This window comes from Amblyomma maculatum, chromosome 1, assembly GCF_055883805.1.
Source record: "Amblyomma maculatum isolate TAMU_Amacu chromosome 1, ASM5588380v1, whole genome shotgun sequence".
Taxonomy (NCBI): Eukaryota; Metazoa; Arthropoda; class Arachnida; order Ixodida; family Ixodidae; genus Amblyomma; species Amblyomma maculatum.
Window position 1 is genome coordinate 189295559 of NC_139344.1, and position 14782 is coordinate 189310340.

Below are 14782 nucleotides of genomic sequence, written 5' to 3' on the forward strand. Positions count from 1 at the left end.
TCTAATCCTTTAATGCGTATAGGCTGCAAATGTGCAACAAGATCTTACTATACGAGATACTGACATGATAGCTGCATTCCATTCCATTCTAATGTATATGGCATTTCACAATCGTTCCACAAGAGAAGCTAGCCATGGCTGTTTTCTGTACAGCTTCAAGAAATTTTCTGAATTTCCTTCTCTTATACTGCTCACTGCAAGACAACAATGTCAATTTCAAGCAATCCACTGAAAATGATATTAAGTGATTATAAAACGCATGACACTGCTGCACATGCCTGTGTGTTGCACTACTTATAAAACTGTAGCGCTGAAAGCACTGCATTACGAGTACTAGTAGCTAATGTCAGAAACATTTACGCTGCTTCTAGACAAAATCAGCACACCAAAATCAAAACCCAACTTGCCCATTACCATTTGAATAATTTACTACATCTGACAACTTCACAACACTTTTACCTTCCATAAAAAACAACGGTCATAAACACAAGTCATACAAAAAGGAACACAAAATGATTTTATAACAATAATACAGTCAAACCTTGTTATATCAAACATGGACATAGAGAGTCATTGGCTAAAACAAAGTAAAAGCAAAGATTGGTTCATCCATGCTTTATTTCTTTGGGAGTTCTATTTGCACAAAGAAACAAACAATTGAAAATCTGATGCTTAATTGGTTATAACAAAGCAGTTTTTTGCATTCACATGACTAGAAATTAATATTTCAATCGTTTTAATAAGTGTGTTTAAATTTGTTGTGCACTCGCACGCTACACAAATATAGGGGCAGCAACAAAAACTAGCATTAATGGCCGGAAGGCATGTGATTGTACCATCACAGCATGTGATCGAACCATCGCTCTGTTATGCCGTGTGCCTCTGCAACCACTTCAACCGACTTTTGCACTGCACTCTTGTGAGAATGTTGCTTCTGAAACGCAATGCAGTTTTGCTTGAAATGCAAATTGAGACCCTCGATACGGTCAAGGGCTGGCACAGAAAAACTAGGTTACCATGAACCTCAGTCTTGCATCTAGCACTGTGTCAACAATCTTGAATGTAAAGCAGAAGATTAAAGACCTTCACACCAAGCTCTCCATGACAAATGGCTGGAAGTGAGCCTTGTCACCACGTCAACAGGCGCTTCTGTATGTTATGTATGAGGACTTCGTCACTTATGACTACTTCGTCGTGGCACTGTGGCACCAAAGCTGACCAACCAAGAAATCATTGATCTGCTGAAGATTGTCGTGATTGCTGTAGATGATGCAAGTACCACCACTGACAGCGAACCGTAATAAGAAAGGCTAGCTCCAAAAAGTGCAAAGGCTGCAGACATCACCACTATTGCACCTTTTTTAAAAAAAGAACTGTTTGTGCATGAGGGCAACATCCCTATGTGTGTGTTATTTTTTGCTCTCCAAAACAGAACACACAAGAACAGAAACACAAGAAACAGAACACACACATTGCAAGAGTTCATGTTTTTGTAAGATTTAATTAAAATCTTCTGCCCTTTGCATTGTCATATTAAAGCCCTTTTTGCTTGGATTTATTAGAAGACTTGTTTGCAGGAATTTGTGGTCGTGCTTATAAAATGAATATCAGAAATAATGAACCAGTTTTCACGCAAAATACAACTTTGTTATAACAATGTTCGACTGTAGGCTACAGAGTCAAAATTTTGTAGCGTGAAGCTGCATTTCGTAAGGTTTAAGGTAGTCTCCTAGGACAGTGAGGCCACGAACGTTAAGCCATAGCAAAAATACTAAGAATGCACCACCCCCCACTGACCGAAACAGCACTGTAGGCTGAAAGTTTGCTGCTTCTGCTTCACCACGCGCTGCCCACACCAATCCATGGGTTGGGAGGCAACAGAGGAATAGCGAGATAGAGACTGTAAATTAGCCGTCTTTGTTCTGCCTAGATGTGGCAATCATGGGGCAGCCTGACCATAGATGGGACGAAAATGTACCAACTCAGCCAAATGTCTGTTCTGCTACTGCAACAGCTGCTTGCATTTACTCACGACGCACTGGAAAGCGAGAAGCGCTCATAGCCTACACAACTGACACTTACACAGTCCACCTCCCATCATGGCCAAAACTGAGAGAACTAGATTCGAGTGCATTTTATCAGCCACTCTCTCAGCCTTCATTGGCAAAGAGGCGTGACCATACTTTTCGCAGAGGGTTGTAACTCCTGCCACCTAGCGTTAGCGACAGCTCATTCATGCGCAGCTTTATCAAAATGGCAGAGACTGGCACAACATTCCCATCACTGCGCACCGCACCATGACGGCTTATCTGCACAGAGTAAAACATCATCTCTGGGCAATCTCCTTGCATGACACGCTGCAAAATATTTTAGGGAAGTTTTCTGTGACACTAATAGCCTCCAAACCAAATGCATTATGAAGCAATCATATGAAAAAGCTATATAACCGCCTGGTCAATCAATACCTAGTTTAAAAAAAAAGCTGCAAAACACACCTAACAATGCTGTACGAACTATGTGGTAATAGTAAAAAAATGCTCGTGGACTCCTGTACCTAGGTGCAGACATATACTGGGTGACGGCGTTCATGACTACACAACCAGAAGAGGCGAGGAACCAAAAACCTCAGTGACCCAAGTCTCCAAACAGTATTAGGAAGCTGCAGCAAAGCACAGAGTACACTTGTGCTTCTGTGCCCAAAACTGTTACAGAATAATCGTTGAAGTCTAATCAAATCACTTTAACTTGGAAGTATGAAGGAAGAGCCACCTATAGATCTATTCAGTTTATGCAGTGAAAGATGCATTTAAGAGAATATAAGTCATAACCAAACAAAAAATTTCATAAAGGAAAAAAAAAATACGCTTTAACATACAAAGCATACTTCACTACGATGATATGGCCACATGGTGAAACACATGAATAATACCGAAATTTCCAGCAGAATGTTGATTTAGCTTGTATTACGCAACTTCCAAAGGATTAAATTGCAAATTCTCATTTCATTACAATTAGAATGCCCAATGCTATGTATATATAAAAAAAGATCTATTCTCTCCCACCATAATATCAAAACACATTTTGGTCAGAGATCACTCGAGTAACACATCGCAGGCTAGTTTCATCTCAAGAAGGCAGAACAGCGCAAGCTACACAGGGACAAGAAAGGAAGATGAGACACACACACACTTATAGATAAAGAATTGCAGTTTTTATCTGGAGCTGGATGATCAGTTTTTTACTTGTGATTTCTTGTGGCAATGACTGTTTATCAGAGCCTGTTGCTCTTATTTTCTTGATGCTGGTACATATTTACCGAAGTGTCTGAAGAAAAAAAAAAAAAAAAAAAACACCTTCGGTTGTAAGTAAGCGCTGTGTGTGTCTTGTCTTTCTTGTCCCTGTGTAGCTTGCGCTGCTCTGCCTTCAGAGATCACTCCTTTGATTACAACAGAACAATACTATTGAGTTAGCTACAAATTTAATGTACAGCTCGGTTCTGTTGATGGCACCTACAAAAATGCATGGGTTTGAAAAATACATGTAAAGCCTAAACATGAAACCAGTGCATGAGGTTCACTTCAATATCATTCTTAGGGCATCAATCTACTTAAAATGCCAGAAGAATCGATCATGCCAAAGCACACCACATAATCAAATTTTGAGCCAAACTAATAAAATGAGAAATCGCTGTCTGGCCCACTGTATATAAATTTCAGCATGTCAGCAGTCCAATTTGAAAACATGTCAGTTTTGAAATGGGCTTAAATCTACAAAAAAAAAGAGAAGGTGATAAAGAGGGGGGGGGGGGGGGGGGGGGACTCATGCTGGACCCCTACGATTCTTTCAGGGGAGAAAAAGTGCTTTTGGAGTATGTCCAGTAAATGCACACTACAGAAATGAGACAATATTTTGTCATAATGTTTCATAGCTGAGGCTTTGAACAGACACAAGCAACAAACTGTAGGACATGCATAAAGACAATATTCCACTTTCAGCTGGCTTGCTTCACCTCTGGGGCAATCCCTAGCTCATAGCTGCCTTTCCAAATTGCAAGAGCCCCGTCCACTAATACGACTGAGACTTTAAGCTCTGGTTTTACAGCACAGGCAAAGATTCATAGTTTCTAACATTCACATAATTTACCACACCTTTTTCCAAGATGCCTCAGTGCGGTCAGGTGCAATTTTCATTGCCAAGGTGATGTCGACAACTGGACAAGGCATGTACCTAAGGGTGAAGTTCCTAAACAGCAAAAAGATATTGATAAATGTGACAGCATGAATTTGCCAACTTTTGCAGATTCAATGCTGGTCTAAAATAACATAAATGTCATGAACTATACACTGCTTACACACACATAAACACCCCAAAAACACACAAGAGTATAATACCAGTCATGCTAGCACCCACATGATTACGAAAATCAGGCCGTTCTTTAAAAGGCACATGATTTGCAGTTACATGGGCTTTTCTAACAAAGGCTCTTAAAAGTGAGATTTTAAGGGTACTAAAAAGATCTACCAATGCTAATGTCACACTGTATAATGAATGGACTCAACAATAACTACCACTGAAAGCAACAAATGTACAGTGGCAATGTTGGTAAAAGCAATGGATATCACAAATGTTTGTAAATTTAAGGAAATGCTGTGCCATACATGCATGCCAAACATTTCCTTATTCACATCAAGTGCTGACTGTGTTACTGTACTGATGTTAATATTCAAATCACTCTGACACTGAGTCATATCACTGGCATCATCGATAGCGTTCTCATATATGACAGACCTGCCCAGGTAAATGTGCTGATGGGTTTGGTCCCAAAGCGACTCAGGCTATGAGAGATGCTGCGCAGAAGGGCTCCAGAAATTTCTACCACCTGGGGTTTTTATTGCGAAAGCAATACTACGACAGCCAAAGCGAGACCTCGGGTGGCCATAGCTACACTGTGAAGAGGCCTCTTTACGGTGTAGCTATGGTCTCCTCATAAAAAAATCAGCCTGCCATGACATTTGAATTCACGTTACCCCTATGCCACGGGCAGGAGCTGCAAACTCAGGTCGCTCTTTTCATATGGGAGGATGACATCAGAATCAGCCTGCCAGAACCATTTGCATTCTCGTTACCCCTACGAAACACAGGCACGTCCATACGGCTTGGTTGAAGCGTGACTTTATATGTGGGCTGGTAGCTTACGCTCTCGTGTCATACCCTTAAAGGATGAGCTAAAGTGTCCCCAATAATGTAGCACCGTACATTAACAGGGCATGATAGGGGAATAATGTAGCAGGCAAAAGAAGCTTCTGCCGTTGCTTTCGCAATTCAAATAGGGTTGATCAGAGGTAAACCACAACTAAATTTTTAATGTGCACTGGCATTGCACAGTACAAGGGATCCTTGCTTTTCGCCTCCATCGAAAAGCCGCCGCCGTAGCTGGGGTTCGACGGTGTGTCCTTGGGTTCAGTAGTCAAGCGCCCTAACCACTGAGCACTGTGGCAGGGTAGGGAACCCAAGCTGGAGTTTGATCTGCGACGCTAGCGCTCGGTTTCTGGCGGAGCGGAGAGGAACCGCAAAACCTACACGCGGTAAAGGGCGCGCAGCGCACGGCTCTCTGTGGAGTCTGCGCAGCCCACTCACAAAGGAGCGCGTGTCAGGAGCACCCGCGCATGCATGTGCAGCAGGAAGAGGAGGATGAGAAGGGGGAACAGTCACGTACAGACGTGCGCAAAGCCAGCGCTTTTCGCCAGTGGTGTTTCTCATTTTTGCTATTTTCAGTTTCCCGGCTGACAGAGAGGCTGGTTGGAAACGTTTTTTTATTGGTGCTTCTGAAAGCAAAAAATTACGATCAACTGATAGACTGTGACCACTGCGTGCCGCTTCAGGTCCTGAAAAACGATCGCCGCGAAACTGTTTTCAAAGAGCGCTTATTGGCAGACTCTAAGGAGAAAAAATAACATGAACGCGGATTTGCTATTTAAAGGCGAGAGGCAAGCAAGCGACAGGTATTTGAGGGACCTGAGGTGGCACCTCTTGTGTTGTTAAGGTGTGGGAGAGTAAGGAATAATGTGGAAACCCCAATGTCCATGTTGTTCGGAGAATGAAGGGTTCAGCCTTCTCGTGGAGAATCATTGATACGCATATACACAGCGACGAGTGCTTCTGGCGCCGGTTAGGAGCTTCCTTTCCCTTTGTGACTTTTGCGGACAGACATTTTAGTCAACCCCCAAAAAAGTCAACGAAACTAAATGTTGCCATCTACGATGACCCATTTGCTTCTGCAGGGTGACAACTACACAGGATGCTACCGGCACCACAGTGCCTGTCTTCGGCACGTTTTTGGCCTTTTCCTTACAATGGCACAAATCACAACACAAGAACAACCCCTTGGTCTTTGCCAACAGCGGCCAGGGGAAGTTCGCTGCTGCGGCGCTGCCGTCCGAAATCAATGACCTATTTACCTTAACGATCACTGGTTCCTAACGATCTGGGTTATTCACCAGAAAACGAGGCATGCCATTCCTGCGGCAGCTTTCTTTCTCTCCACAAGACGAACAGCGAGTCGTCATGACGACTTTCCATGCAAACGGGGACATCTCTCCATAGAAACCTTTGTCTTCTTAGTTCTACAGCTACTCTGAGCAATCTCTACTTCAGTTATCTCCTCTAGCGAGTGCGCAGTTTCGAGCTCCCGAAGCAGGATCCAGTATAAGGATAGAAGGATTGACATATCTGTTGTTTGAGGCCGACTCGGTTCCACAATGGCCGCTGCGGCACCGCAGGGACAAACAGCGGTGCGAGATACTTAAAAAAAAGAAGGGCCGACAACCACCCCATTGCCATTTACTACAAAAGCTTTGCAAAAAAAAAAAACGTGCCATCATTTCTTCCCTCATTCTAGACCTCTCTCTTTTTTTTTTTTTTGCCCCCTTTGTTGGAATGCGACGGTGGCCAGAACGTGGTCCGAGGAGGAGAGCAGCAACCGCACGCACACATAAACCCATGCTGGAATGCAGTGCGGAGCAGACAACATGCATTTCAAAGCAGCATGGAGCAGACAATGCGGCCGCGCTGCGCAGAGGTTTTGCCGAGGTCTCCATGGAGTGCGCTGACGCACAGAGCGGCGCAGTGCCCCCTGGCCCAGGCTGTCTCCCTGTACAGATGGTTTTGACTTGCTTATAATAGCAAAGTTACTCCCCCTTGAAACCATGACAATTAAACTGGAACGATACTTTCACATACTTCGTAAGGCTAAATGCAGTCAAATCTCGTTATTTTGGCCTTCAAGGGATCATGAAAAATTTTACAAGTATTCAATGTTCCCAAAAAAGTACTGGATCATTCCACGCCAACTGATCCAGACTTTGTGCCCGACCATCTCCGATTTGTTTTAAAAATCATGACTTACTGTGCTACTATAATAAAGACTATCCCAGTTTCTTTATGACAAAAAAAAAAGAAATGTTTTCAGCCATGGCCACCATCTTCAGTTTGCAAGCAGTAGTAGCGAAACCTAGTCGCACAAAAACATTTGTAAAAAATTGACTTGCCAATGCATAACCATGGAAATTTATTTGTACAAATAAAAAATATTGTGCTTTCATATCCAGCTACATTGAACTCAACTTGTTTAAGTTTTGCCTAATATGAACCACAAAAGAAGGTAACAAAAAATGGGATTTTAAAAAATTTATCAAATTTTATCTTTTAAGTAGTCACTATCCTACTTCTCCAAGTTATCCAGAAGGCAAAGAACGCTATAAAAATAATGCCAGATATCAAACCACGTAAGGTGTGTCTGTAAAAACATTCTGAATTTGACAAAATTTGCCTTTTTAGGCATGTTCAGCCATTAAATACGAAGTGAGATGGTCCTAGTAAAAACATTAAAGATTGTAAGTTGCACAGTACCCTTCAATGGCGTTTATTTCTGAATGTTTAAAGAGAGTAATTTTTGTTTTTAGCAAGAAAATAATTTTGCGAGTTGAGTCCTCGCATTCAACCACAGCGTTTGTTCCATCCTTGCCCTTCACTGCAAAACGCTTGCCGGCGCCTGCAAATACACAGAACCCGCCCTCCACTGACTGAATCCAAAGGTGCACTATGCCTGGGCGCTGTATCTTTGGCAGCACAAAAACCTCCTTAACGACAGGCACGAATACATGAAATGAAAACGAAGCGCCAGCTTGGCAGGAGATCAGGACCACGGTGTTAGAAGTACTTTAGGTGATACGACGGCGCGCCTCCGCCATGCAACCGCCGCGGAGAAGATTGGGACGAACTTCCCCAGCAAGCCGAGAGGTGGCGCCACACTGAGCCGAGCCGCCGGGCCGGAAGGGCCGGCAGCGTCCGCGCCTGGAGATAGAAATGTTCGACGTTCGCACGTGCGGGTCGTGTCATTTGGTAGCCAGCCTTTGTGTGGTGTTTGACGGTCGTCGGCGCTCTCCTGTTCACGAGAATTGTTACACGCAGAAGCGATAATTCTAAACGACCGTTGTGTCCAGTCTCGCAGTGTTTGAGTAAGTTATGGGAAAGTGACGGCATGGGGAGAAAGTGCTTCGTTCCTCGATGTAACTCCGGTTACAAGATGTGCTCTGAAAAGGTGTCCCTGTTTTCTGCAAGAACAATGACTTACACTGGCCACGCAGACTTTGGAGACGAGGTACAAGCGCCTAACCAATTGGCAGACCATGAACTAATCTTCGCGTTTCGCTCTTTTGGGGAAAATTATTTCCAACCTATCGCAGTCTTCGCAAGCCGTGGGCCAACAAAAGGGACCATATTGGCACAACTTATAATAAAGGCTATCCTTCTACTTGAAGATGCTGGTGCACTTGTTGATGCAATTGTATGTGACGGTGCTGCAACCAGTCGGTCAATGTGGAAACATTTCGGTGCAACAGGAGCTCTAGACGGCGGCAAAAATAGCTTCTTGAACCCTGCATGCAACAACCGCAATGTTTTTGTTTTTTTCGGACGCACCACACCTCATCAAATGTGTACGCAATCGCCTGTTACAATACAAAATGTTTTGCATAAATGGGAGCCGAGTGCTGTGGTCGCATTATGACAAGCTGTATGTAGAGGACACAAAATTTGAAGGCCGACTCAGGGCATGTCCAAAACTCTGTCATTTTCTCATTTGAACCCAACTTTCACAGAAAAGATAGGAGTAAAGCTGGCTACTCAGCTATTTAGTATGAGCATTGCGAACGGCTTGCAGTTTTATTCCAAGCGAGAGATCGAGGGACTCAGAAACGTAGAAAGTACAGCTGAGTTCACAGTCAGAATGAATAATTTGTTTGACGCACTAAATGAGTGGCAGAAAGACGTCAAGGCTGGAAAAATTGATCCCCATAGCTTTTTATCGGACTCAACTGCTGAAGGGCTGCGAGTGACAATTCTTTCAACAATCCAGCTTTCTACACACCCCCTGGAAACATGTGACTTCAAGTATGTCTTGACCGCAAAATTTAATCAGGATGCCCTGGAAAAGTTTTTTGGCGTAATCCGTCATGCAGGTGGCCAAAATGAACACCCCTGCCTGCCAACTTTTCTGCAGCTTTACAATATGCTGTTTATTTACAGTCTCATGAGACCGCCTAAGTACGGGAATTGCCAGTTGGAGGCTCTAAAAAAGAACCACGTCTGCCGAGTCTGTCTGATCTGACAGCCGCATTTTTAGAAGATGCGCCCAGTAAGTCTCGATTGGAAGAGCTTAAGGCAAGACTTGATAGCTATGTGGAGAGCGAAATTGAATGCGAGGCTGTGTTTGAGAATGTCTCCGTGGAAACCAGTGTGACAGACTGCATTGTTTACTATGTGACAGGCTTTCTGACGAGGAAGCTACTGAAAACCACTAGTTGTTCAAAGTTTAGACTAGGCTTAGTGGCCACAGATGATGTGGCAAGAAAGCCTGAAGCAGCTCTCGTTTTATGCAAAACACGTGGAGGGCTTAAACATCCTCACTGTGCGCTCTTCTACTTCATGAAAAAGACAGAAGAAATATTTCAGAAGCACGCTGACAATAAACAAGTGTATGACATAGCCATAAACTATGCACTAGAAAACTTCAATCTATCTTTTCCATGTGCGGAACATAAAAGAGATATAATGGCACAAGTGTTGGACTATTACGTAGGATTGCGAATGCGCCAGTACTGCAAACAGCTCAAGAAAAATGAGCCGAACAAAAGCCAAAACCTTCGAAAACTGTCAAAGCTGGCATAAGCAGTAGTCCGATTTTCTATTGAATGTAATGGGCTCCCATGAGATGATAACCTCATCAAAGTTGAATGTAAGATGAATGCTCCAAGTATCATTATTAGGAAACCAGCCAGCACGCAAGCAAAAGGTCATGAGATGTTCGATACAAACTATTTATTAAAAACCGAGAAAGAAAAATTTCTTAACGCGCGCTGAGCGCCTGCAGTCAACGTTTAAGTTGCTGGGCTGTCCGGCTTTTCCACTCCCAGTACAGACTCCTCACAACCCTCATTTGGATCAAAATATTTTATTGAAAAGCAAGACATGCGTATTTTCACGTCACAAACAAAGCTAAGTGTTCACTGCAAAAAAAAAAAAAATTAACTTCTGCCTTCTGATACATGTCATTCGGCATGCTTGTTCATCCTTATATTATGATGACCCTGCATGCAAATCTTAGTGAAAGATACACATTTTTTGGTGAGGTGTGGTTAAAGATGTGTATTACTTTTACAGTAGGTACAGCTTTGCAGTGTGTCGTGTATATTTTTTTTTCTGCTGTTGCTGTAAATATTTTGTTAAAAATATCGTCACTACTGTATTTGTCCCTATTTAACAAGTGCTATCATTGCTGATTATTGCCCTGCTTCACTGGCGTTTGTCAAAATAAATCATGTGTATCCCAGACTCTGCCAAATTACTTGCCTCATTTCCTCTGCGCTACAGAATCGCATCTGCAGCTTGTCTGCAGCTCGTCTGCAGCTTCACACAAGTACTAGCTTGATATTAAAAATATAGATATATATTGCCTAGCCTCATCAGCCGAGTGGGTGGCATTAGATATGGGAAAAATAAATATTAAAATGGTGAACATAGATTATATTAAATAGCGCTGCGCTGCCCCACAGCACCTAACCATTGCGTCCGCAGTTCGGTACATCGCGATCAACGGCGATTTCGCGCTCAGAACCGCTTATATTTGATTGGCATACACGCTAAGGTGTTTCGCGCTAACAGTGCCATGTAACATTAATGGTATCCGCTTAAGGCGAGTAAATGCATCGTCAGAGTTCACATGATCACCCATAGGGCAGGACGAGAAACAGGCTCGACGACCGGCACGGGAGGCCCTACTCACGCTAGCGCCATCTCGGGGCGGACGACGGAAGTTGGTACAAATGTTTGCCGCCTCCGGAGGCGTCGTCGTATCACCTAAACTACTTCTAACACCGTGATCAGGACACCCAACACTAAATGGAGATGCGGATCAATACTGATGCAGTGACAGTCCTAATCCTGAAACTTCGAGGAGAACTACCAAATGTGGGTGCTGCTTTTGGTCTGAGCTCGAGCAGAGGTACTATGTTTCCTCAAATTAAACAGTAGAGCTGCCCACCGGCCGAGAAGCGCATTTTACAGTCTGAGCGGTGGGGGTAAAAGCCACTCCAAGTGCCATGCTGCGTCTCAGAGAAACGGAGTTGGACCTTTCAACAGCAAACTATAAGGAGCATCCACTTAGATACATCAGCACTGCTGTACAGTGCTTCATATTTTTGACATTGGCTCTAGCATACACTGCAGTAAAGAGCAAGCATGGAGCAATGCTGTGGTTGACTGCAAGAATTCAACAAGTAAAATTAAACTTTCAGAAACAAGTGTCAATTAACTGCACTGAGTAACTTCCTATCTTTCGTATTTCTAGCAGGACCACCCAACTATACAACTGATGGTTCAATATGACTCAAAAAGCAAATTTTCTCATATATTACATTTTTTACTGAAGTGTCTTACATTTTTTCATCTCTGACAATTTTATGAGCCTCCACTTACGTAACCTGTCTGCTAGACAACTTAGGTAAACGGTCAAAATGACTCAAATTTGTTTTTCGAGAAATATTCAGCCATCAATTACGCAGCGAGGAGGCCTCATTAAAAATATAAACAATATTGAGTTAGTATACCATTCAATGACATTTTTTTGTGAAAATTTAAAAGAAATAATTTTTGTTTAACGTGAGAAAATATTTTACTAGCTGAGCCCTTGTGTTCTACCTCAGCGTTGCTCCATGCTTGCTCTCCATTGCAGTGAACACTAGAAGGTGTCAAGGAGGCACATAAACAACACTGCTCCAAATTTTCCAGTTGAAGAGATCTGACTACGTTTCGATTAGACGCAACTTGGCACATTACCTGCACGAAGTTTTCATTTCAACTAATCAGACCGCGCAAAGATTACCCGATAACTCTCCTACTACCATACAGACCAATAAATACGCCTCCTGGCCGAAGGGCAGCTGTTTACACTGAGAAAACTAATCACTCTGCTCGGGCTCAGACTGAAATCGGCGAAAGCATTTAGCTTGCCTCGCAGCTGCGGCATGAGGACCGTCGCTGGAACAGTCTTTATTTGTACCTCCCCTCACCGTGTGAACTACAGTTAAACCTCGTTACAAGAGACACTGTTACAAAAGACACCCGGTTATAAAAGACATTTGAAAATGGTTTGGTTGGCTTTTCTATGTCTGCCATGCTAACAACATTGCATACAAGAGACATGGTTACAAGAGACAGTCGGTTACTAAGGACAACTTTTTCAGGTTCGTGGAGTAAATTCTTCACTAGTATTTAGAAGAGACACAACCCCGGTGTACTCATGCAATGCATCTGGAACGTACCAACTCGTACATGACGCACTTCAGATTCCCTTAGCTAAATTCTTTTCCATATCAGTATCCTTTTTGTTGTGTATGTCAGGAACTGAGGAGTGCTTCCCCATGATTGGAAAGTCAAAATGGCATCGCATTACTGTTACCTACGAAGCAAATCGAAATGCATGAATGACATCCAGCATTTTTAACTCCTCACTGTTAAAATTTGATCACAAGATGAAAGCTTAGAACCCTGATGTCTTTCTCTTTGTGAATCATCTGAGGGTGACGAGCATGTAAGAGTGCATCAAAGGTATTAGAGCAACAGGAAGGCTTGCAAAGTGAAGGGCTTTACCTCCAGAATTTGGGAAGCAATGCACTCTGCACTCACAAAAATACATATACTAGTATGAATAACTTCTTTAAGCTTTCTTGAACAATTCCCTGCTAATGCGTGTGAATGCATTTATATACTGATGTGCAGTAAACTGATCAACACAGTGATTTTTGAATTTTTGCTTACAAGAGACATGTTTTTCGGGTCCCTTGAGTGTCTCTTGTAACGAGGTTTTACTGTATCCTGATCCTCCTGCCATGCTGCCGGTTCATTTTTACTTTTTGCATTCATGCCCTTTAGCAGATTTTTGTGCTGTTGAAGCTGGCAGTAGCCAGGCATAACACACATTTGTATTCAGGCAGTGGAGTGCTGGTTCTGTATATATTTGGAGCCCCGGGAAGTGTGCTGTGATGAAGAACAAGCACAGAAACGCCGTGGTTGCCTGCATGCAAAGACTCAACTAGCAAAATTATTTTCTCCCCTAAAACAAGAACTTCCATAAATAAATACGTCTGAATGGCAGTACTGTGAAACTTACTATATTTCAAATTTTTACTAAAATCACCTCACTACGTATCTGATGGCTGAATATGCATCAAAAATTAATTTTTTTGCAGAGACACCTTAGGTTGTTTGATCCCTTACATATCTTTATAGCCTTCTTTGCCTTCTATACAACTTAGAGAAATAGGCAAAATACTAACTATTGTGTAAGCATATCATTTGATACACCATTTAAATATTTCATGTTCTTGTATTTTCTGAAGTTTATATTTAAAAAAAATTAAAAAAAAAATCAATTTACTGTATGTGGAAGTGCAATGCGCTTTATTTGTTTGAAAAAAGTTCAACAGTTGCATTAGAAAGTTTATTTTTCACCATTTTATTATGTGACTAGGTTTTGATACCACTTGCAAACTTAAGATGGTGGCTAGAAAAAATCTTACCAGAAACAATCTGGGATAATATTCGTCACGGAAATACAATAGGCCATGATTTAAAAAGAAGTGAAAGATGGCGGAGCACAAAGTATGGATCTGTTGGCATAGAATGATCCTCCTGAGAACCATTTGCATCACAGTAATTTTATCTAATGAAAACCTAGAATATGGTTGTCAATATCTGAGATGAACATTAAGTGACAGATACTTTTTGGCGATTTCGTGGAATGCTTTGCGTTGCGGATACTGTCGAGAATGTCGAAAAATTGCTCCAAAGTCATAGATACCTCCGGGCCCTTTTCACAGTGTGACGATACTGGCAGTGCATGAACGGCACTGTCACAATGCGAGGACGGTTCATCTCATGCTTTACCACACGGATCAAGTAGTAAGTCATACTTGAAACACAATGGTTCAGCCTACTCGAAAAGTGTGGATACACGTGAATGCAAGAGAGAGAAATATGCGCTAGCCTTAAAATATGCATCGCCACTCCAAAATTCAGCTAAGAGACTAGTGACACGCAAAGAACTCTCCAAAACAGCAAGATTGGCTGTTGTGCACACGATGGCAGAAGCGAGAGTGCATAAATTTAAGACAAGCAAAAATGAAACTATGCTGTTGTGCTATATTGAGGCAATCGTCATCATGCC

The 14782-nt window shown here is 42.5% G+C and overlaps 1 protein-coding gene across 5 annotated transcripts in view; it reads right to left on the reverse strand.

Moving 5' to 3' along the window:
- Positions 1-14782, reverse strand: part of LOC146205198 (F-actin-uncapping protein LRRC16A-like) — a 137177-nt gene that overhangs the window by 66732 nt on the left and 55663 nt on the right. For all 5 annotated transcript variants that reach the window (XM_084589901.1, XM_084589903.1, XM_084589902.1 and 2 more), the window contains one exon: positions 4149-4242. In XM_084589901.1, coding sequence (XP_084446027.1) covers positions 4149-4242 — 94 coding nt within the window. The remainder of the gene's footprint in view (positions 1-4148; positions 4243-14782) is intronic.